The following is a 22,514-nucleotide window of genomic DNA, read 5'->3' as shown; positions in this document are numbered from 1 at the left end:
AATGAAAAAAAATAGAATACGGACAATGGTTTTGTGATTCAACCTTGAGAACTTCCAAGTTTGGGCAACTTTGTATTAACAAGCAGTGATCTTCTGTGTCGAGTAATGCATAAAGGAGATCCAATTCTTTAAACAACGGTGCAAAAGGAAACACAATTGGCATTTCATTCTTCCCCATATAGGTTAAACCCAAACGACATAACCTCGAGGGGAATGTTACAGCAGCATACCCATCAAGTTGGTTGTAGAAAGAACCACCGTTGAATTCTTCTAAAACAGCAGCAGCATGAAAGAAACCGACGAGATCTAAAATTTCACAATCACTAATTTTCACAGAGACCAAATTACGACAATTTCTGGCAATAAGTTGGAGATCTTCAAAACCAACTTTTACAAGATCCGTCATGTAAAAGTTTAAAGTCTCAAGAACTGAATTATTCATCGCAATCTCATGAATCCATCGACCATATTTCTCAATAATTGAGCTGTCTTCCAAGAACAAGGTTCTTAATTGCCTACGCCAACATGTAAAGAAATAAATCATATGAAAGAACCAAGGTAGTTTGTCTGTCAGATTCTACTCCTACTGATGTTTATGAGGCTATGACTCATTTTCATTTGCAAGGTGTTGTTTACAATGAGTTGCAGGCTCTTATCAACAAAAACCCTTGGAGTTTATGTCCTCTTATTGCAGCACATGGTCTATAGGACTGCCAGTATCAAAGGAAGCCATTTTCTCTAGCATCAAATACTAACAAATTTAACTTCTAACTAGATAAGTAATAAACTGCGACCAACGACAAAACCATGGATTAAACTACATTTGACTACATTTGATGCTGTTAGAACATCAAAAGCATGGATTAAAATCTAAGCTGCGAACAACGATACAGTGGTAACTACAGAAGACTGTAGGCACAGATCAGTGAGAGCAGAGGTGACATTCAGCATAAAAAGGGGCCAAAATCTTTTTAACTATGGACAAGAAACCGATTCACAAAACTATGGACAAGAAACCAATAACATAAAGAACTAACCCAGAAACCGATTCACAAAACTATGGACAAGAAATATACCTTTCTAAAGCAAGTCTGCGAAGAAAGTCTGCCCAAGACAAGCCAAACACCACAGCCAAACTAGCAGAAAACCCAAGCAAGAGATTTCAGACAAAAACAAGCAGAAAATCCCCAAATTAATTTATAAAAGGAAGAAGAAATCAAGGGGGGAAAAGGAGCCCGAAACCAGATCAAGGGAGAACGAAAGGGAGAAGGGAGAACGAAACCAGATCGGTGTAGAGAGGAGAAGGGAGAATGAAAGGGAGAACGAGGGTGTAGAGAAGGGAGAACGCCGGAAATTCCAGAAAATGTCTTACTGATTCCAAATCGGTAAGACGTTTTCCATAAATTGGGGCCTTTTTTACCCGTGTTTGTAAAACATTTTCCCTTAGGATTTCATTTTACACCAATCAAACACTGGAAAATCCGTAAAATATTTTCCGGAAAATATTTTCCACCAATCAAACAGAGCCTAATAGGTTGTTGGGGGAAATCAACTAAAACTTGAAATTTTGATTTCTTCTTCTTTCCCCTCACTCATTGGCGCACTCAAATATCTATTTGATTTTTTAGTTTTTTTATTAATTTTTAAATAATATCCAAACTTTAATTTTATTAACTTTTACCTATTTTTATAATGTTTAAGTTTTTTTTTCCAAAATTTTGGATTTTTAGAAAAAAAAATTAGATTTTTTTGTATATTATTTTTTTCAAAATTTTAAAATTCAACACATGACGTGTTAATAGAAATAGTTAACACTGTTTGTAATTATTCTTATTTGCTCACTTTCAAAAAGTACACGAACTCAATTACTCTCTTTTTCTTTAGAGGGACTAATTTGCCCGAAATCAATATTGACGAGGATCTAAGGGTGTTAAAAAGAACATTTGAATTTTTTAGTGCCGAAGAAACACTGTTTAATCTAAAGTGTTAAAAAAAATTTGTCGACTGAGGAAAAGAAAAAAGGCTAATAATTAAGATTTATTTGACAAATTTTGTAAGTATGGAGTGCTAAATTTATTAGTTTTTTGAATTATGACTAAATTGGTAGAAGGTATAAATATTGAAGGGTTAAATCTATTCTTAGACCAGTAAAAAAGGTCATGTCAAGCTTCCATTATCAACTTAATGGCATGGAGAGTAAAAAATATAATTTCAAAACTTTAGTAACTAAATAAAAAAAATTATAATTGAGTGACCAAAATAGAAAAACTCTCATAGTTGAATGACCATTCATATAGTTTATAACAACCACATAATCCATCCAGTTCAAACTTAATGGTACAATGACTGAAGCATGAATTTCCATAGTTTAGTAATCAATTTGAAAATAATTCGATGACCAAAATAGAAACACGTGAAAAGTTTAGTGACTAATTAAGTAGTTTACCCTAAAATAAAATATAAATTTTCATCCAGGTATACCTAAATCTTATTTTGAAAATATTTTTTATGATTACCTCGATACCCACGGATGTCAAGTGTCTCTATTTTTATTGAATAGTATGTGTAAAATCTATTGCCCAATCATTTTATGATGTTGAAAAGACATTGGTTTGAACTCAATATTTGTTGCTATTGAATTGCTACTGACAACTTCTTAGGGTTCTCAGGAATCTTACACTTTTCAGCCACAAAAAAGGAATTGATGTGAGGGAACAAGAACTCTACTCTTATGGGTGTTAAATTCATGGATGATTACACCTATAGATTTGAGCAAAGTGTTGATGAACCTTGTGTTTATAAACTTATTAAGGATGGAAAGGTGGTCTTTCTCATTTTATATGTCGTTGACAATCTATTCGTTACAAATGATGTAGGGACATTGTCATCAGTTAAATTGTAGTTAACCCAACAATTTAGTATAAAAGACTTAGAAAAAGCTAACTATGTTCTAGGTATTTGAATCCTAAGGGACCGAAAGAACAAGGTGATAGTTTTATCACAAATTTCATACATAGACAAAGATATTGGAACATTTTGTAATGATCGATTCAAAGAATGGAATTCAACCTTGTCTGTCCGGTTTTCTTCTTTATTTGAAGGATTGTCTTAAGACAGTGGAAGAAAGAGAATATATGAAAAATGTTTCTTATGCTTCAGTGGTAGGAAATCTCACATATGCTATGTTATGCACATGCCCAAATATCTATTTTGCAGTAGGGTTGGTGAGTTGATATTAGACGACTCTCAGTACAAGACACTAGCAAGCAGTTAAACATATACTCAATTATTTATGAAGAACGAGGTATTATATGCTTGTATATTTTAGAGGAGATTTCACTCTTATCGGTTATACAGATTCTGAATTCCAAACGTGTTAGGATTCAGGGAAATCAACATCGGGTTGTGTTTTTGTCCTAGGCAGCAAGTCCATAGTGTGCAAAAGTGTCAAGTAGGGTTGCATTGCTGATTCCAAGGGAAATCATATTGTGTTGTGACAATAATGCGACAGTAGCTAACACCAAGGGAACCAAAAACCATAAGAGAACAAAACACATTGATTGAAAGTATCTGTAACACCCCTTACCCATATTCGACACCAGAATAGGGTACAAGGCATTACCAGAACACATACACTTGTAAACGTATTTAACCGAGTTATAAAACTTCATCCAAATTAAAACTTTCAAATTATTAACATGATTTTATAATTCTTCATAATATATCCTCCAAATATTATATTCATAATAAATAGGACTTATGAGACCCGATACATATTCATGCAATTCGCAAGTTTTAATAATTCAATGTTTTATTTCCATTTCATTCAATTCACAAATTTCTCATGTTCATAATTCAAATTACCAAAATAATACATAAAATGCGAATTAGTTTATACTTTTTTAAATAGCTTTACTTTAGGTAAAATATATTTACTTTAATAATAAAATAAAGGGCTTTTATGAGTAAAAAGCATAGATTAAGAGCTTATTTAACTACAAAAATAGGTTGAGGGCTTGTTTATTAAATAAAAAAGTGAGTTGAAAGGGAATAAAAAGAAAATAATAAATATGGATGGCTTAGAAGGCAATTAGCCACATTTTAATTTTAGTGCACCCCACACGCACAGCTGCAACAATTCACTCAAAATTCAAAATGGTAAATTTGCATGTCAGGTCCTTGAAACTGCAGATAGTTACATTTTAGTCCTTTGGCACCATTGGTGCCGCCAATCTCTTTGGCACCTTTGGTGCCGCCACAGGTTTTTTTTTTTGCAGGTTTTTGTTTTTGTTTTTGGTATATTTTGGTTAATAAAAAAAATTTATAATATTTTGGTAAATAAAAAAAAGTTATAATATTTTGGTTATTTTTTTTATAATAATTTTGTAAAAAACCCGAAGATGATTCTTCATCTTTTCTTCCACATATATATATACTAAATAAAATAATAATAAAATGATAAAATGTCAGTTAAAAATTAAATTAAAATATTAATAAACTAATATTTATTTATTTATTTATTTATTTATTTAATCTAAGATATCTCCAACATCATCATTATTTTCTAGATTTCTCTTTCTTCTAATTGACCATTTTGCCCTTTAGATCTTTTAAAATTCCATCCTTAAGTCATCACTTAATTTGGTAAAATTACGATTTAGTCCCTCATAATTCTTCATCTATTCAATTTGGTCTCAATTCATCCATTTTTCTTAGTTTCTAGATTATTCCAAACTTAAAATATTTACACTATTGGTCCTTCAACTTTTTCATATTTACACTTTAACCCCTCAAATTTTGAGTCTTTACTCTTGGATAACAAAACTTTTCTCACTTTTGTAATTTAATCCTTTCTTTAATTAATATGTCATAATATACTTCCCAATGTTGTCATAACTCAAAATTATCCTTTTTGTCACTTTATTTCCTTACTATATCAAAGATAATATTTTACTGTAAAAATTTTCGGGGTATTACATTTCTCCCCCCCTTAAAATAAATTTCGTCTTTGAAATTTTTCTCGTCGGATTTGTGGTTCCGAAACCATTGTTCCGACTAGACCCAAAAATTGGGTTGTTACAGTATCATATCATAAGAGAGGCAGTAGCATACGAAATAATGGATGTAGTCAAATTGCATCAGAAGACAACCTTGTGGTTCTATTTACCAAGACTCTAGTGCCAAGAGTTTTGAGAAACTTGTAAAGAGTATGGGAATATGAAATATGACTCATCTACTTCACTAAGGCAAGTGGGAGACTATTGGGACCTAGTTCCCTTGGTATAGTATTTTTATTTATATATGCTTATATTTTTCGAACAAATTGGTTTAATAAAATATCCATCAGTTTCATTAATATATTTGTATATTGTCTTCAATGGTTTTTGCACACAAAGCAAAATGAAAGAAAATATTGGCTCAATGATTACCTAATGTTTAACTAATATTAAGTGGTATTACATGGTCAGATCGTAATATAAAAAGACAGCTCATATAATAGATAATCTAAACATGTCATTAATCTATTCAAGATTGAACAAATTAATTGAAAGACTAATATGACATTTATCAAGTTCAATTATATGTAGTCTAAATTTGAGAAGTGGTGATAAGAATTGATGGTTCTTATATTACAAATAAGCTAAAAAAAATGTTTTAGACTATTTATAGAGAAGTTTTTAGTTTTAGTCAAAACTCAAAAGTCAAAAAAATGTCAAATGTTAAATCACTCAAAGGGTTAATGTGTCATGTCAGTAATCTGTTAGTGAATTAACGAAATTTTTAACAAAAATGATAAATTTGAATAATTATCTTAATTAAAGTAACTAAATTAAAAAAATAAAAATAAAAACAACACTATTCTTAAGTAATTTATCTAAAATTTAAGGTTAGCAATGATACAAAGATAATCTCTAATTTTTTAATTGAATTAAGGATAGTTTAATTCAACAATTAGGAGATCAATAATCTTTAAACAAAAATCAATGATTTATTTAAAAAGTAAAATATTTATTTTTGGAAATTATTTATATATAAAAATTAAAAATTAATTTAAAATATTAAAATTTTATACCAACAATCAAAACACATGGAAAATTTAATCAAAAAAGAAAACCTGAACTATTTTTTACTAAGGTCTTGTTTGAAAATTTATTCAAAAATTCAAATCAGCTGAAAATTAATATGTACAATGATTTAATTTTTTAAGCATGCTTGATAATTCAAACTAAGAAAACATAAATGATAAAATTTTTCAATGAAAAAAGATTGAAAATAAGTAGACGTAGAGCTACTTATCACTTAATATAAATTTTTTTTTCAATTGTTTTTAACCTTTAAACATTTTACCTTTAAAATTATTATTTATCGAACAATATAATTACATTTCATACTTAATTTTAAATAATATACTAAATAAATTTTATAACTTAAATTCAATATTTATTTTTTCAACACTTAAGGCATGTTTAATAATCTATTGAAAATTTTTATTTCATTTGAAAATGAATTTCCAACATTTAATATTTTAAATGTGCTTAATAATCATTTTAATTTTTTACTTATTATAAAACTTTCAACAAAAAATGCTAAATAAAATAAGTAGATAACTTATCACTCAATATAGAAAATATTAAATTTATTTTATTTTATAAAAAATTAAAATAAATTATCTTTTTTTTAATAATAAGATATTCAAATTATCATATTTATCTATCATCCAAAACTATTCAAAATAATATGATATATTAAATTAAAAATAATCTTTTAAAATTCGATATTTACTTTTATCAATCATAATTATATTTACTAATTTACCAAATAATTTTCTAATATAAATCTAACACTTATAAAATTTTAAAATAAAAAAATTAAAAACAAAATAATTTGGGAGGAAGAAATAAGTTTCAAATGAAAATGAATTTCATAAATATATAACAGTAAATGGCTCAATAAGATCATATAAAACTAACCATTTATTTCCGCATTACAAAGATAAAAAATATATGACAATAACACAACGCATTTTGCTTCGAATAAAGTGGACAAAGATGAATTTAATATTTATTTTAATAAAAGAACCAAAAATAGCATCAACATATAGTACTGAAATTGCCATAATATTACTACTTTTACCAGGGAAAGGCTTTACATCTCCACGTTTTGGATATTCAATCCTACAACAAATCCATGGAAATCCATTTAGTATAATAAATCTTAAATAACTCTAAGCTCTCTCACCCCTAATGCGACGAGCAAGTTGGATGTCCTTGGGCATTATAGTAACCCTTTTAGCGTGAATAGCACACAAATTGGTGTCTTCAAAAAGCCCAACCAAGTAAGCTTCGGCGGCCTCCTGGAGAGCAGCGACAGCGCTGCTTTGGAACCTCAGATCGGTTTTGAAATCCTGGGCGATTTCTCTTACCAGCCTCTGAAATGGGAGTTTCCTGATCAAAAGTTCCGTGCTCTTCTGATACTTTCGGATTTCACGTAACGCCACAGTTCCTGGCCTAAACCTATGCGGCTTCTTGACTCCACCGGTTGCCGGAGCTGATTTTCGCGCCGCTTTTGTGGCTAATTGCTTCCTCGGTGCCTTGCCTCCCGTTGATTTTCTAGCGGTCTGCTTGGTACGTGCCATTGGCGTTTGAGTGGGTTGAAGTGATGACTTGTTTGTTTCTTGAGAAAATGAGAGTAGGTTTGGGGCTGTGAAATGCGATGAGGGATTTGGGGTTTTAAATAGAGGGAAGCTGGAGATTTGAAAATTGGAAATGGAGGGGAATTTTTCTTTCGTTTTACATCGGACGGTCGAGAGAAGGTGTGACTTGGATTTGATCCGTGTGAATTAGATTGGACCAATAGAATTTGTTTATTCAGGCGCCAAATATCTTTGAAAATTTTGAGTTCCCTTAGCAAAACGACTGTCGTTTTGAAATTTTTAAGCCAATTGAAAAGCAAGCCGAGCTTATCCTTATTTGAAGGCCTAGGAAATATTAGTAATCAAGATGAGATTTCATTGGGTATATTTTTGGAGGTTTATATTCAAAACATTAGGTATTAATTAAATATTTATGTCATAATTATCATACATATTTATGTTCTTTGGTATAATTTTAAGTGAATATTTGGTTAATTAGATTATAGTATTTAGATTTTCAATATTTTAATTATCTCGTAATTTTACATTTATGAACAGTGTTAAGATGTAGTATAGAATGTAATCTTATCATAGCCTCTTTCTTAGATTATTTATGCATAAAATGAAATTTAATGTAAAATTACCATTTATCTTCGTACTCCTTTCTAATTTATAGCTATGTTATTTTTTTAATTATATTTTGAATTTTGATGTTGGAACTTCAAATTGTTTAATTATTTTTAAGAAAATATTTATTTACTTCTAAACCAATAAAAGAGGCGTTAAATTTTTTAAAACAAAACAATAGTTTAAATAATTAAGAATATTGTTAAAACATCTAATCACCTATAGAGATGATTCACTAATTATGCCCCGTTTAATTAATAGTGAAATAAGATGAGAAAAATGCTATGTTAGTGGTGCTTAAAAACAAGAAATCTAACGATCGACCTCCTCTATATCCCACCGGTCGGATCATCAAATGGTGAATGGTGACGGGGTTTGGATATGGGGGGTAGTCAGAGAGATCTTTGGGATTTTTGGTCAACTTTTCTTGTTTTTTTTCTTCTCTGTATATCAGTAAATAGATTGTTTTTGAGGTTATGTTGGAAAAAGTCACCGACTACCAAGTTGAAGATTAATTCTAATGACGTTGAGTGGGTTTGGATGGGCGGTGTGTTTAGTTCCGGTGAGGTTAAAAACAGCGGTGGCGGTGAGATTAGGTACTGTAGCGGTGAGATTGGATACTGTAGCGGTGAGATTAGAAACAGCGGTAGAGTGTGTGTTTGGATTCAAACGCAGCTGTAGCGGTGAGGTGAAAATAGAAAATAACTTTTAAGGACATTAGATTAAAAATGATATATAATAGAAGTTTTTAAAATTATTTAACAATTACAAAATTAATAAATAATTAAAATTTATTACAATTATATTTATTTTTAATAATAAATAATTAAAAATAAATTAAAACTAGAGAAAAATTCAAAAATATCAAAATATTTTACAGATTATATTCATAATAAAATATCAAAATATTTTAAATATACAATAAAATATCTTTAAATTATATTCATAATAAAATATCAAAATATTTTACAGATTATATTTGAATCAAATAATAAAATATAAATTAAATTGTATTTATACTAAATTTATAAATAAAAATTATAATTTTATTGTAAATTAAATCATATTAAATAATGACATATTAAACTTATGTTATCTATTTTAAATAAAATAAATAATAAAGGAAGAATTGGAGGGGTAAAATAATAATTACTCTTATTTTTGGACTTCCAAATCAGTCCACTGAAGCTTTTAACTCCAGCCAATATTTTGGGTTACAGTGAGGTGAAAAATGCTTACTGGTGTGCTTGCCAAACACCCCAAATAGAGCTGCGTTTCAGTTCAAATTTTTTTTACTCTTTAAATCTCACCACACTGAAGCTTGCTGGTGATCCAAAGGAGCCCGTTGTTGCCTTTAAATCTTATGCTCAACTTGTGGGGACTTAAAAGGAAGGGTGGAGGGTTTTTCTTTCCCAAAAGGAATATTACTTTTTTCTTCTCTTGAGTTGAGTAACGGAAATAGAGAACCAAACAATTATGGAATGAATCTTAAACGAGACTGAAGAACAAGGGAAACTGCGCTAGAAAATGGAAGAAACTAATTACATTTCTGGTATTGAAGGTTTGTTCTTGTTTCTGGATTCATTTTTTAATGAAACAAATGTTGCAAATTTGAGTACACACACACAAAAAATTAAGCCCTTTCCATTGCTTTTGCCCTTATCTTTCTTAGGATGGGTTTGGATGGACGGTGCGGTGCGATAAAAATGTTCTTTATATGAAATCATTTTCTCCGAAATCTACAAAAATAGGCCAAATTTGGGTATGATAGGTAAAAACACTCTTTACATGAAACACTTTTTACTTGTATGACATAAGAGAGGGGGAAAGCGCATCATACGAGACACGCTTTCCCTTTCTCTCCTGTCACGTCAACAAAAAAATTTCCTTGAAATAAAATATTCGTCAATTAAAACTTGAAAAAAATTAGCCGTTGGATTAAAATCTAAAAAAAACGAAAAAAGTTTAATAACTTTTTGAAGACCTAAAAATTTCATGATAAAATTTACAGTCTGTCTTGTCTTTTCCATGGCAAAATTTTGTCACAAGAATGCAAATCTTGATGAACCTATAGTTTTTAAACCTTGAGCCTAAACTAAGTTAAAAACTTAACCCTTCTCGATCATTGATCTTAAAATGCTTTATAAAATGGACGTCAAGCCACGAACATTAAGAGTTAGGTAGAAACAAATTTGGTGATTCTAAAAAATGAACTTGAGCAAATAGTGAAGAGATGGTTCGATACAATGTGTATAGACTCTTGCAAAAATATGCTTAGAATGAAAAATGTCGAGTGAACAAAAGCAATGTGAGGGTCAAAAGAAAAGGCAAGTGAATAAAAGCACGGATAGAGATAAAAGCATTGTGAGTGAAATGTGAAAATTTTTAGAATGTGCTCAAAGTGAAAAATCGATTCATGAGCTTAAAATTAACTTTTCGCTTTCATAATGCACACTTGTTCGCTAAGTTGTTTGTACTTGTCAATATCAAACCATATTTTCCACATTGTTGGAGAGAAAAGGGAGAAGAAAGAAAGAGAAATAAAGTGGTGAGCTTAATGATCACATGTGGGGGGAAATGGGAACAATGTCATGTGTTATACTATTTTTAGTGCTTGAACCATTTTGAGCTAATCTTCTCTTTGAACTTATACCAGCCTAAACCTCAAAACATTAGGATTGCTTTTATATCTATTCACTCTGTAATATATACATCATATTTGCATATCTTATTTTAATGGAATAATACAAAGGATGCTGCTTTTCTAGGATTACTTTTTTATCTATTCACTCTGTAACTTTATGAACTTTTTTTATCTATTCACTCTGTAACTTTATGAATTAAATTGATTTGCTTCCAAAGTTATGAATTTTTGATGCATTAGTCTTAAATTGTATAGTAGAAGAATTAGTTACAGTGTACATACCCCTCAATTGATTTTCAAGTTTCTCCATTGTTCAAGAGTCGTTTATGTTGCATGTCTTAGTGTTTTAAGTGTTTGCTTAATGACAAACAAAGACTTAAGTGTGGGGGAGTTTGATTTGACGTAATTTGATACGTCAAATTAGGCTCTCTAGAACACTTAATAAGTTGTTCTCATACAATTTACGAGTCTTTTCTATATTTTTCGGAGTTTTTAGTTTTTAGTATTAATAATTGTTTTTATGGTTTTACCCATTTTGAGACCGAAATTGGCAAAATGGTGTCATTGAAAACCTAATGGTGTGTTTGAGTTGGTGTAGAGAGACGACAATGGCCAAACCTTGAGGAGAAATACATTTGACATGGGTTTCTCGACATTATGCTAGGATGTCGCGACACCAAGCTTCCTTTTGTCTCGAGGGTGCAAGACTTCAAAAAAAGAAATCAACTTGGAGTTGATTGTCAAGAGAGTCGCGACACTTAGGGTGTTGTGTCTCGAGATTGAGCCTAAAGTCGTGACATCGAGCCTCCAAGATCGTGATATCATTGAAGGTTGTTGAAATGAAGACATCATGGCCACCACCGAGGATGTTGTGACATTGGCTAGTGAATGTCACGACATTGAGAACCCTAGAGCCAAGAGTGTCGTGACACTGAAACTTGGATGTCACGACACCACTGCTTGATAGGATGAAAATCACTACAGGGTTAATCTTTTGTCCAACTCAAAACTCAAGTCAACCCACATGTTCCAAGGACATTTTTGTCAAAGATCTAAGGTTGAATTGGTTGTATTAAAGACACTTTTGTTGTAAGTTTAAGACAGCAACATTTCTTATCATCTTTTTAGTTTAATTGTTAGCCTTTTCTCCATGGTTAGATTTTAATATTTACCTTTTTAGGCTTAGTGTGTAATCTAATCTTTTTAGTTACCAATTCATTTAAGAAAATTACGGAATTGTCATTTTATAATTAAAATAAATTATATTATTCGAGAGTAATTTAATATTTTTATTTTAAAAACTAATAAAGAAAGCATATGATGGGATTTGAATCCAAATAAATCGAGTTCGTAAAATCTTTAAATTACCAGGTAGCTAAAACTTTATTTTAATATTTTTATATAATTCAATTTTTATTATGTGCACTTTATTACCCCATTAATTAATTATATATATGAATGTATTTTTGATTGAGTTGATGTAATAGATTAACTCGATATTAATTTAATTATTTCTATTTTAACATTATACATATTTAATGTGTTATTATATTAATTAATTTTAAATCATATATTTCACTTCTAGAAGGAAAGATGTATGAATACATTCTTAAAAATTGCGGGTCTGAGAAGATTCATACGGTAATTTAGACTAGCTGAAAATTGAGAAAAACACTCATGGAAAGAAGCTCGTTTTTTGTATACAATAATACAAATCACCTTTTTTTCAGCTAAAAGATGCATAACTGTTGTTTTGCTTCCCATTTTATATAAACTAAAACATCAAGAAACCATCTTCTTCATGTTCAGAAAAACTCTAAATTAACACATTTTAAAGCCTCTTTTTAATACACAAAACCCTCATGAACTTCCATTTAATGCACTTTTAAAATGATTCTTGCAAGCTTTGATTACCAATCACAATATAAATCCCAGACACTGAAAACACAGAAAGAAGATGGAATTTTCTTGGTTTCTGGTTTTTTCTAATGACAAAGCAGCTTTGATAGAATCAAAGTTATGGACTACTGTTGCGTTTTGGTTATGGTTATTATGACTGTTTTTGCTTCTTGTTTTCGAGTTGGTTTATCGAAGCCTAATGAATTATATGTGAAGAATTTCATCAGTTGGGATGACATGAAAGTTGATGGACATAAAATAAGATTGAATACTTCAACAGTTTGTCATAATCAAAGTCGAGTTATTGTGGTTGATAAAAATGGCGGTGGAGATTCAATCACAGTTCAAGGAGCAGTAAACATGGTTCCTGAATATAATAAACAAAGAGTTAAGATTTATATTCTTCCAGGAATTTACAGGTAATTTGTTTGTATATTTCGTAGTTAATAATAGTCATGTTCGATTTGGTATAAAAACCCTTGGATTTGATCCCCTTTTTGCAGGGAGAAAGTAGTTGTTCCACGTTTCAAGCCGTATATATCATTTGTAGGGAACGAAGGTCAAATGGTCAACACCATAATTTCATGGCACGATAAAGCTTCTGATAGGAACAGCAATGGAGGTAGCTTGGGAACTTACAGATCAGCCTCTGTCACAATAGGATCTGATTATTTCTGCGCCACTGACATCACGTTTGAGGTGATAAACGAATTACCCATTCTCATACTCATGTTCGGATATGTGTTGGACATGAGTGTTGAATACGATAAATCGAGTTTGATGCTTTGGTACAGAATACAGTGATTGGAGCTCCTGGAGAACCTGGAAGGCAAGCAGTGGCACTGAGGATTTATGGTGACAAGGCAATGTTTTACAAGGTCAAGATTGTGGGGGGACAAGACACACTTTTAGATGAAACTGGATCACATTACTTCTACCATTCAGTAATTCAAGGCAGTGTGGATTTCATCTGTGGCAAGTCGAGATCACTGTATCAGGTACAAATTTCAAAGGTTTTTGTTTGAGGGTCATGAAACTGAGGGTGGAATGGTTTTTGGAAAAACAGGAATGTTTGATTCAATCCACAGCTAAAAAGATTGGAGCCATTGCAGCACACCACAGGGATTTACCAGATGATAATACAGGTTTTTCATTTGTAAGCTGCATAATCACTGGAAGTGGTAAAGTTTACTTGGGAAGAGCTTGGGGAAACTATTCAAGAACTATATATTCTAACTGTTATTTTGACAATGTTATAATTCCTGCTGGATGGAGCGACTGGAACGACCCTTTAAGGCACAAGTATGATCATTTCCAGTGAAATTTCAATGCATGCAGGAATCTGATTTATAAGCTTGATTCTAATTTTGACATTTCCAGGACTGTAGAATTCGGGGAATTCCAGAGCTGGGGAACAGGATCTGATACAAGTGGAAGGGTGCCATGGTCAAAGAAACTTACTTATGGAGAAGCTAAACCTTTTATGGACATAAAATTCATAGATGGAAAACAGTGGCTGAAACTATGAGCTCTTCTCTCTTTTTCATTATTCTAGGCCTAGCCTTATCTCCCCCACATACAAATCACAAATATTTATTTTTCTTAATTAACTCAATAAAAGCAATCGAAAAGTTCTTTCATATATTTCTTTGCACATCCTGTAGCAAGAACCATGTAATTAGATTTGACACCAACTGTAATGAATGACTGACTTTCAAGACTTTCATTTTTTAGATGGTTAAAATTTGACAGCTATACCAATAAGACTATAAATTTCAAGATGAAAATAATAAAGAAGTCATTTTTATATATCATATATCATACATAATAACATAGATTTAATAAAAAAATTTGAACTATTATTTCTTTAATAAAATCTCATTCAATATAACTTATATCAAATAGTTCATGATCAAGATTAAATTTTATAGTAGAAAATATTTCATCTAAATAATTTGTAAAAACAAACTTGTAAAAAATATTCAGAAAAGACTTTTTGAAACTGAGTGTGCTGGTTGCAATATTTTTAGAAAATATTTCTATAGGTAGAATAATTCTAGACTTATTATATAATCATAATCTAAATATTTTATTTATAACTGGATTAATTGTTCCTTTATTAATAAAATATTGGGATATATCAAGAAGATTGCTTATCTTCTTAATATCTAAAAAACTAATTTCTAGTTCTTACCAATCACGATATAAAATAGATTTTAACAATAAATCATGATCTTCTTGTTCTTTAGTTGTTTTTTCAACTAGGAATTGTGAAAGCTTTGTAAGAGCTCTTCTAAAGTTCACTCCTTTCTCAATAATATGAGTTTTCCATATTTCATTAATAAAACTATATAATTCTAAGGGTAAAAATGGATTAAAAAAGTCTTTTATTTCTTGTATTTATTGTGGTTTCAACAAATTGTCTATTGCACAAAAATTTTTTACCCCTAGAATAATTTCAACATAACTAGCTTGGTATACTGAATTTAGATCTTGGGACCATTATAGTTGACTTACCGATTGTGATGGAAATAATAATTGAGTTGAAATTCTAACAGGTTGTCTTTCCATTGGATATTGAACATAGTATCCTTGATTAGGATAAAATGATACTTGAGAAGGTATTGACACAAATCTTTGATTAGGATAATTTGATTTGAAGGTGTTTCCTTCGTTGGGCTTTTTATTAATGGTAGTCAATTCACCTACTTTTTCTAAAGGCTGTTTACCTCTATTCATAAGGCCTGCTAAGATAATCAACAATAATATTGTCAGTACCTTTAACATATAAAACTTCAAAATTAAATATGCATAATTCATTATACCATCTAATTCTTCTTTGTGTAGTTTCCAAACGTTTATTAGTAAAGAAATATTTAACTGTCTGATTATCAATTTTTTTGATAAATGTTTGAGGTGCTAAATATATAAGAAACTTTTTTATTCCTTTCTTTATAGTTAATAATTCTTTTTCAAATATAACATAATTAATTTCATTTGTTTTTAGTTTTCTTGTACTATATCCACATATTAATTCTTCGTTATTTATTGTTCTTGCTTGAACAAAAAGGGCAGTTAATCAATTAGATTCAAACTCCCAAAGATGTATTAAAAGAATTAATCTATATTCTATGTAAGAGCCCATTTTTGCCCGGGCCCATACCAGTAAAACAAACCCAAAATTACAATGGCCCGAATGGCCTAATAAGAATTAAAACCCGAGCCCTAGTATTAAAACCAAAATATAAAATAAAATAAATAAAATGTTCAGTTCTTTTGTTACAATAGCAAGCCTAAATCCAAGTGGCCCAAACACTAGCCTAGCCCAATCAGCCTCAGCCCAAAAAGCCCAACACTCAATAGCCCACTACGTTTCAGGAAACAGAAACCCTAGGGTTTCTAGCTAGCCTCCTGCGCCGCAGCCAACAGTAGCCTCCCACACGCTCGCCTCCACGCCACGCTCCTCCGTACGGCCGTACCTGCAAGAAGGACAAACAAACGCAACAAAGCAGAAAAAGCAAGCAAAAAGAGGAGAAATCGACAGCAAATCAGAGAAAATAGTAGAAAATAAGAAAAATGTAAAAAAAAAAAGGATTCGGGGGAGGATTTCTTTTATTTTTTTTCTTTTCATTTTATTTTTTGGTGATTCTGGCTATAAAGAATCCAATACAAACACTGTAAATGGGGGGGACACGGATTCAATAAAAAAAATGAGAATACCAAGAGGTGATTTTTTTCTGGGTTCTATTCTTTCTTTTATTCGCAGTTCTTCTTTTCGTTTTATATTCTGTTGATTGTTTATAAAAAAAAGAAGCAGTAGCAGTAAAGGGAAGGGGAAACGTACCTTGTGGTCGGACCTCCGCTCTCTCCGTCGTCATCAGAGTTTGGGCGAGGTTCGAGGGCCCCTAGGGACGACGCTTCATCGAAGCGGCGCAAAGAACCTTTACGGTTCTTCAGTTTCTTTTTAGAAAGATGATAAGAGGCTGATTTATTTAGGTTTTATTTTAGTTTGTATATGGAGGAAATGGCGCCGTTTTAAGCATGTTTCAGTAGCTTTAAAAACGACGCCGTTCAGAAGCCTCCGACCCGCGTGGTGACCCGAACCGGGGAAGGATCCGCGCGTTTTTGTTAAATGGCTTACTTGCGCCACTAGTTCCTCGCTTTTATTGCGCGCTACAATCCAGTTCTTTTATTTCTTTTTAAATTTAACCTCTTATTTCATTTTTGTTTCACGTTGGTCCTTCCCATAACGCGGCGTTTCGAGGTGTTGGGATTATTTCCCTTTTAGTCCCTCGTGTCATTCGCGCGTTGTAATCTAGTCCTTGTTATTTATTTTAATTCTGTTTGTGGCTCTTTAATTTTATTTTAATCGCATTTTGACCCCGCATTTTATTTTTAATTTCTTTTGTTTCCTGTTAATTCAGTTATAATTATGGTTGGATCCTTTTATTAATTAGTTCAATAATTAATTTGTTGTTGTTATGTTATTCAGATTTATTTATCCTTTTTTATGTATATATATTTTACGTGCTATACTTTAATTTTTCTTATTATAATCACATGTGTTAGTGTTAAATTTCATTATATAGCCACAATATATTATTAGCGTCATAAATTTTTCATGTATTATTAGCTTAGATTTATTATGTATTTGTTTTTAAATTCATTATGTATCATCATTTCAAATTTGTTATGCATTATTGTTATTAGTTTTTCTTCAAAAAAGTATTACGTATTAATATATGCATATATATATATCGTGCATCAAAACCCAATTTAACATCATTATACATTTTATTGATTCAATGATTTATACTTATGCTTCAATGTCTTTGTATTTTTACATGTATTACTATATTTTAAGAATTTTCATAATAGAAACCATTTTATATGCATATATGACTTAGATTAAATTACTATTAATTTCACAATTATTGTCATTATTAATTTTAAGTTGTTCCTCTAACAAGCTTTTGTATATATATGTTCGAACCTAATTATATGTATGTATAGTTTATTTTTTAAAAGAAAAAGGGGAAGACCTTGTTTTATATTTGGCCTACTTCCATTTATTGATTATTTGTCATTCACTAATGTATATTATGAGTTATCCTTTTGCGTGATACATTGTCATTTCATGGCGCTTTATTCATCGAAAGAATTACATTTTATTTAAGTATCAAAACCAATTTATTCAAAAATCTTCAAAATGCTCGAAGTTTGGAATCCTCGAGAGAATTAAGCCCTAACGTATTGGGTTCCAATTTTCCTCGTCGAATCTAAATAATCGAAATTTTTTTTAAACATACAAATTTCAAATAAAAACTCATTCTCAGGAATTCGACACGTTGTATCCTAACGCATTGGATATGACATGTTATTTTCTCGAGGCGAGGATTTTAAAAATAAAGGCAATGTTCGATATTTAGGAATTTTGTGAAATCGAACCCTAACTTACTAGGTTTTGATTTTCTCATTTGACCCAAATAATCGGATATCCTTCTCAAAATGCATAGGTTTTAAAAGTCAAGAGATAAATTTAACTTTGAGGATTTAAAATGTTGCACTCTAATTTACTAAGTGTGACGATTTATTTCTTTGAAATAAGTAAATCTCATCGTCCAATTCATTTTACTCAAATTTTCTTTTCAAAGGATCGTATTTTAAAATCTTTTCAAAGTTTCGACACTAAGACATTAAACAATCGATTTGGTACCAATTTTGGGCATTACGAGGGTGCTAACCCTTCCTCGTACGTAACCGACTCCCGAACCTATTTTCTCAAATCTCGCAGACCTAAAATTTATTTTTAATGGTGAACCGATCACACTTTAATAAAAGATCGGTGGCGACTCCCAATTTTCTTTTTTAAGTCGACAACTAAACTTTTTTTGTTTTTCAAAAAAAGATGGTTTTGACATTCTAAAAACAGAATTTTGTGGCTATACTGATAAAAAGATCAAGACAGGCTATCTAGTTATGTGTTGTCAAAAATTAAATTATGTGACATTGGATATTTAGAAGCTTTTTCTAAAAAAATTCTTCATGAATATCAAAAACTAAAAAAATGAAAATATAAAATTTTAGAAAAACCAATATTTTCACAAATTACCACCACTATGGGATCAGATTTGTACAAAAAAAATATGATTGTTATTTAGAAAAATATAGCAAAATATCACGTGTAGATACAGATACTATATATTCTATAGAAAATAAAATTAATTTTGCAAAAGAAAAATTAACTAATTATTGCTTACAAAGTAAGGCTTCTAAACAAGTTAAGCATAAATTAAGTAATAAACATTGTACAAAAATTTTAGAAAATGAATGGGAATTTGGATGTAATTCAATACGTCCTAATACTTATAAAAACAGAAAAAGAAAAATCGAAGATATAAGCTAGTTAGATGGAAATGTTGGAAAAAGATAAAAAAAATTTAGGTAATAATAAGAAGAAAATATTTATTAGAAGAAAAACTTCTAAAAGTTCTAATAAGCAAAAATATAAATGGTTTATATGTGATGAAGAATGTCATATAGCACCAACTTGTCCCGATAAAGGGAAAAGTGCAAGAAAAATGATTAAAACACCTGAAAAACAAAATTTAGAAATTTGTTCTGAAGAGGAAATATTATATGAATTAATATCAGAAACAGATTCTGATACATATAGTGAAGGATATATATTTATGTTTAACTTAGGAAGTAGTTTTAATAATCAGTTAGAAAAAATTCCTAATAATGAACAACAAGATCTTTATATTATTGAATTAAATTTCATATATTGTACTATTTATATTATTAAATTGTTTAATCATGTTGAATCATCAATTTCTATTAAAATTGATTTATTGATGATGACATAAAATACTCATATTAAAATTTTGGTATCAATTTCAGATTTTATCTTTAAAATATTTTTTATTAAAACATCACATTTTTTACATTTAATATATTTTTTAATTTCAAAATACTTAGTGACAAGAATTAGAAGATAATTAAAGCAACTAAGCAAACAAAGAAACTACCCCGTATATAAAATATCAATAAATAAATTATGATGAAATGAAAGTTAATAACAAATTTGATTATAGTAGCTGGCAGTGGCTATAAGGATCCAAAGTTATTTTTTTTTAAATTTAACTCGAACAAATATACTCAATTTGATTTCCATCTCACTGGACTTGATTCGAGAAAATTTTAAATCAAGTTAGGATGATAAAATAAGATTCGTCAAGTTGATTAACTAAAATAATTTTCATTCGATTCAATTCGATCGAATACTCACCAAAGACAACCATTAAAAATTCAGTCTCCCAAGCCTAAAGAAAGAGATAGAATGACAAAGTTTATATACAAGTATACTAGAAAACACTCGAAATACTTTATATATATACGCACTAGAATTATATCATCGCGAAACAAAATAAAATTACCTAACTAAAGTGGAATTTTTTTTTTCTAAATTTTTTTTATAACATTAATCTCATTATAGGTTTTTATTCTATCTGCTCTTTTTGATACAATGCCTAACACTACTCATATCTCCTCCCCAACCCTTAAATAAGAGAATAATGTACTTTAGCGCACTCAAATTCACATTCTCTTGACAATAATGCTGATGCCAATCGAACTAAAACTCAATAAGCTAAAAAAAACAAAATTTTTAAAATCATATTTTCATTTAAAAATAAGTTTACAATATTAATTTTTATATCAAATTTCTAACTACTCATAAAATGCCTAAAATTACTCAATCTTTTTTCAACCCTTAAATAAGATGATAAACACACCTCAAGATATTCAAATTCACATCTTCCTGCATTAACAATTAATTTTGATAATAAAATATATCTATTAAATAAAATATTTCTTAAAACAATGAGAGGACATCGCTCCTTTTCCTTGAGTTACAAATCCAACAAAACATCCCAATAAAAACTTTCACCCATTAATCCAATGCAAGTAATATCTTAAAGTTAATTATTACAAACCCAAACTCCAGATAGTTTACGCATAGTTTAAATGTGTATTATTTCATGAAAGCAACAGAGTATATAATGAGAAAGATCGTCTTTAGCGGCCAAGATCACTAAAATTCTCAACATAAGTGATTGAAACATCTATCAGGGCAACTTCATCAATGATTGGAACATCTATCGGGGCAGCTTCATCATTGATTGGAACATCTATTGGGGCAGTTTCATCATTTTGTTCAACTCCAATGTTGGCTTCTGCTTCTGAACTCGCCACTGTTTTCATCTTTCTCTTTCTTCCACGCCTACCTGTTGAATGAAGAAAAAATCATGGTTGAATAACTCTCAAAAAGTACTAGATATAGATATGTGTTTTAGTTCAGAATCATATTGCCGAGTGTTTGAATACACAACAGATATGAGTATTTCATGAAAATTGGAAAGTTGGAGTTAGGTTTAGAATAAGCTTAAAAAGTGAGTAGAAAGAGAAACATACCATTTGGTGCAGTTGAAGCTGAAGCAGTAAGATTGGACATGTGCATATTCTCAAAATTTATTCTCTCCATAGTTGAAGCCTCCAGTTCTTCATTCTGTTCCCTAGTTTCTCCATAAGTCAATAACTGCAAAAGTTGAAAACCAATATAATGATGATTGGGGAAGAAACTCTCAAATCACGAAAGAATCGTTACAAAGGAAAAGTTAAAAAAATCATGTAAAGAAATATAAGAAATGAACTTGTTTAAGGTTTAGGAAAATATAATGCTTACTAGCAAAGGTGCTAGTGATTCACTTTATTTGTTGCTCTCCTTTTTCTTCTTTCCACACACGGGGAGAATGCTATCCGTTTCATACCTTTTTACCTCAAGAAGTGATCGAAGAGTAATATTGCACTCTTTATGGCGATATTTCTATAATAATGAAATATTATAAAAAATTAGTGATAAATGAGACATATATATATTTTCTTACATATGGGAAAAATAGATCATAAGAGTTGTAAAAGTCATTTAAAGATAATTACTTTATCAATCCTCCTATTTTTGCGTGGACTTTCAATAACAATCCAATTGTTTAGGAACTCGGGTAGCGGCTTTAACTGATATGCAAAGCATTCAAGATAACCGTGTAAGAAAATGGTAGTTAATTGAGCTACTTGCTTATGTTTCAAGGTGTGTGAATGCTTACCTTGTTGTATCTTCTCTTCGGAGTAGGAGCTTGAGCTTTAAGAGGTAGGGTAGAGATAGGGGTTGCCTCTATTATATAACCAGTTGTTTCTGCGACTACCAGTTTCAAACCATTTAGTAAATTCTGTCAGGACAATAATTTTGTTCTACCATATATGTAAAAAACTAAAATAGTTTATATAAAACACACACACACGTGATAAATAGTTAACCTTTTGAAATGAAAGAAGTACAAAATGAATATGACAATTTACTAAAAAAATCTTAAGGGTATCTAAACCAAACATAACATATGTGGAAAGAGTTTAATATTAAAAACCTTGTGTTGAACCATTTTCATAAAATGTTTTTAAACCTTAAACTACCATCCAAAAATAAATTGTAAGTGTTCATTTACTTCAAAAAAAAATTTTTTTTTGGAAAACTAAAATCGCTTTCACTATTTGTATGAAATAAATTTTACCATTTTTTATTTTTAAAAAATTATGAACTGATATAGAAAAGTTTAGTGTTAAACTTAAGGGATCTCTTTTTGTCTCACTCTTATT

At 30.0% G+C, this 22,514-nt stretch overlaps 2 protein-coding genes and 1 long non-coding RNA gene across 4 annotated transcripts; 1 reads left to right on the top strand and 2 right to left on the bottom strand.

Annotated features, from left to right (window-relative positions):
• Positions 1–7,050: 7,050 nt before the first annotated feature.
• LOC107918414 (histone H3.2) lies at positions 7,051–7,723 on the bottom strand. Its single transcript, XM_016847975.2, has one exon. It carries the CDS (start codon positions 7,634–7,636, stop codon positions 7,226–7,228), a length of 411 nt encoding a protein of 136 aa, XP_016703464.1. The 5' UTR covers positions 7,637–7,723; the 3' UTR covers positions 7,051–7,225.
• A 4,982-nt stretch (positions 7,724–12,705) lies between these two features.
• On the top strand, positions 12,706–14,443 carry LOC107919271 (pectinesterase QRT1). 2 transcript variants are annotated; one of them, XM_041109010.1, is made up of 5 exons: positions 12,706–13,222; positions 13,307–13,502; positions 13,598–13,801; positions 13,870–14,105; positions 14,192–14,443. In XM_041109010.1, the coding sequence occupies exons 1-5, from the start codon at positions 12,924–12,926 to the stop codon at positions 14,226–14,228; spliced, it is 972 nt and encodes a 323-aa protein (XP_040964944.1). In that variant the 5' UTR covers positions 12,706–12,923; the 3' UTR covers positions 14,229–14,443. The 2 variants fall into 2 exon arrangements, with proteins under 2 accessions (XP_040964944.1, XP_040964943.1); XM_041109009.1 differs by having other exon boundaries at positions 14,184–14,443.
• A 1,567-nt stretch (positions 14,444–16,010) lies between these two features.
• LOC121225099 (uncharacterized) lies at positions 16,011–16,794 on the bottom strand. Its single transcript, XR_005922937.1, has 2 exons — positions 16,648–16,794; positions 16,011–16,282 (listed from the first exon to the last, which is right to left on the bottom strand). It is a non-coding gene; the product is annotated as an uncharacterized lncRNA (long non-coding RNA).
• Positions 16,795–22,514: the final 5,720 nt, after the last annotated feature.

The sequence above is a fragment of the Gossypium hirsutum genome, chromosome D13, assembly GCF_007990345.1.
Source record: "Gossypium hirsutum isolate 1008001.06 chromosome D13, Gossypium_hirsutum_v2.1, whole genome shotgun sequence".
Classification (NCBI taxonomy): Eukaryota; Viridiplantae; Streptophyta; class Magnoliopsida; order Malvales; family Malvaceae; genus Gossypium; species Gossypium hirsutum.
This window is presented reverse-complemented; position numbering and strand designations above follow the sequence as displayed.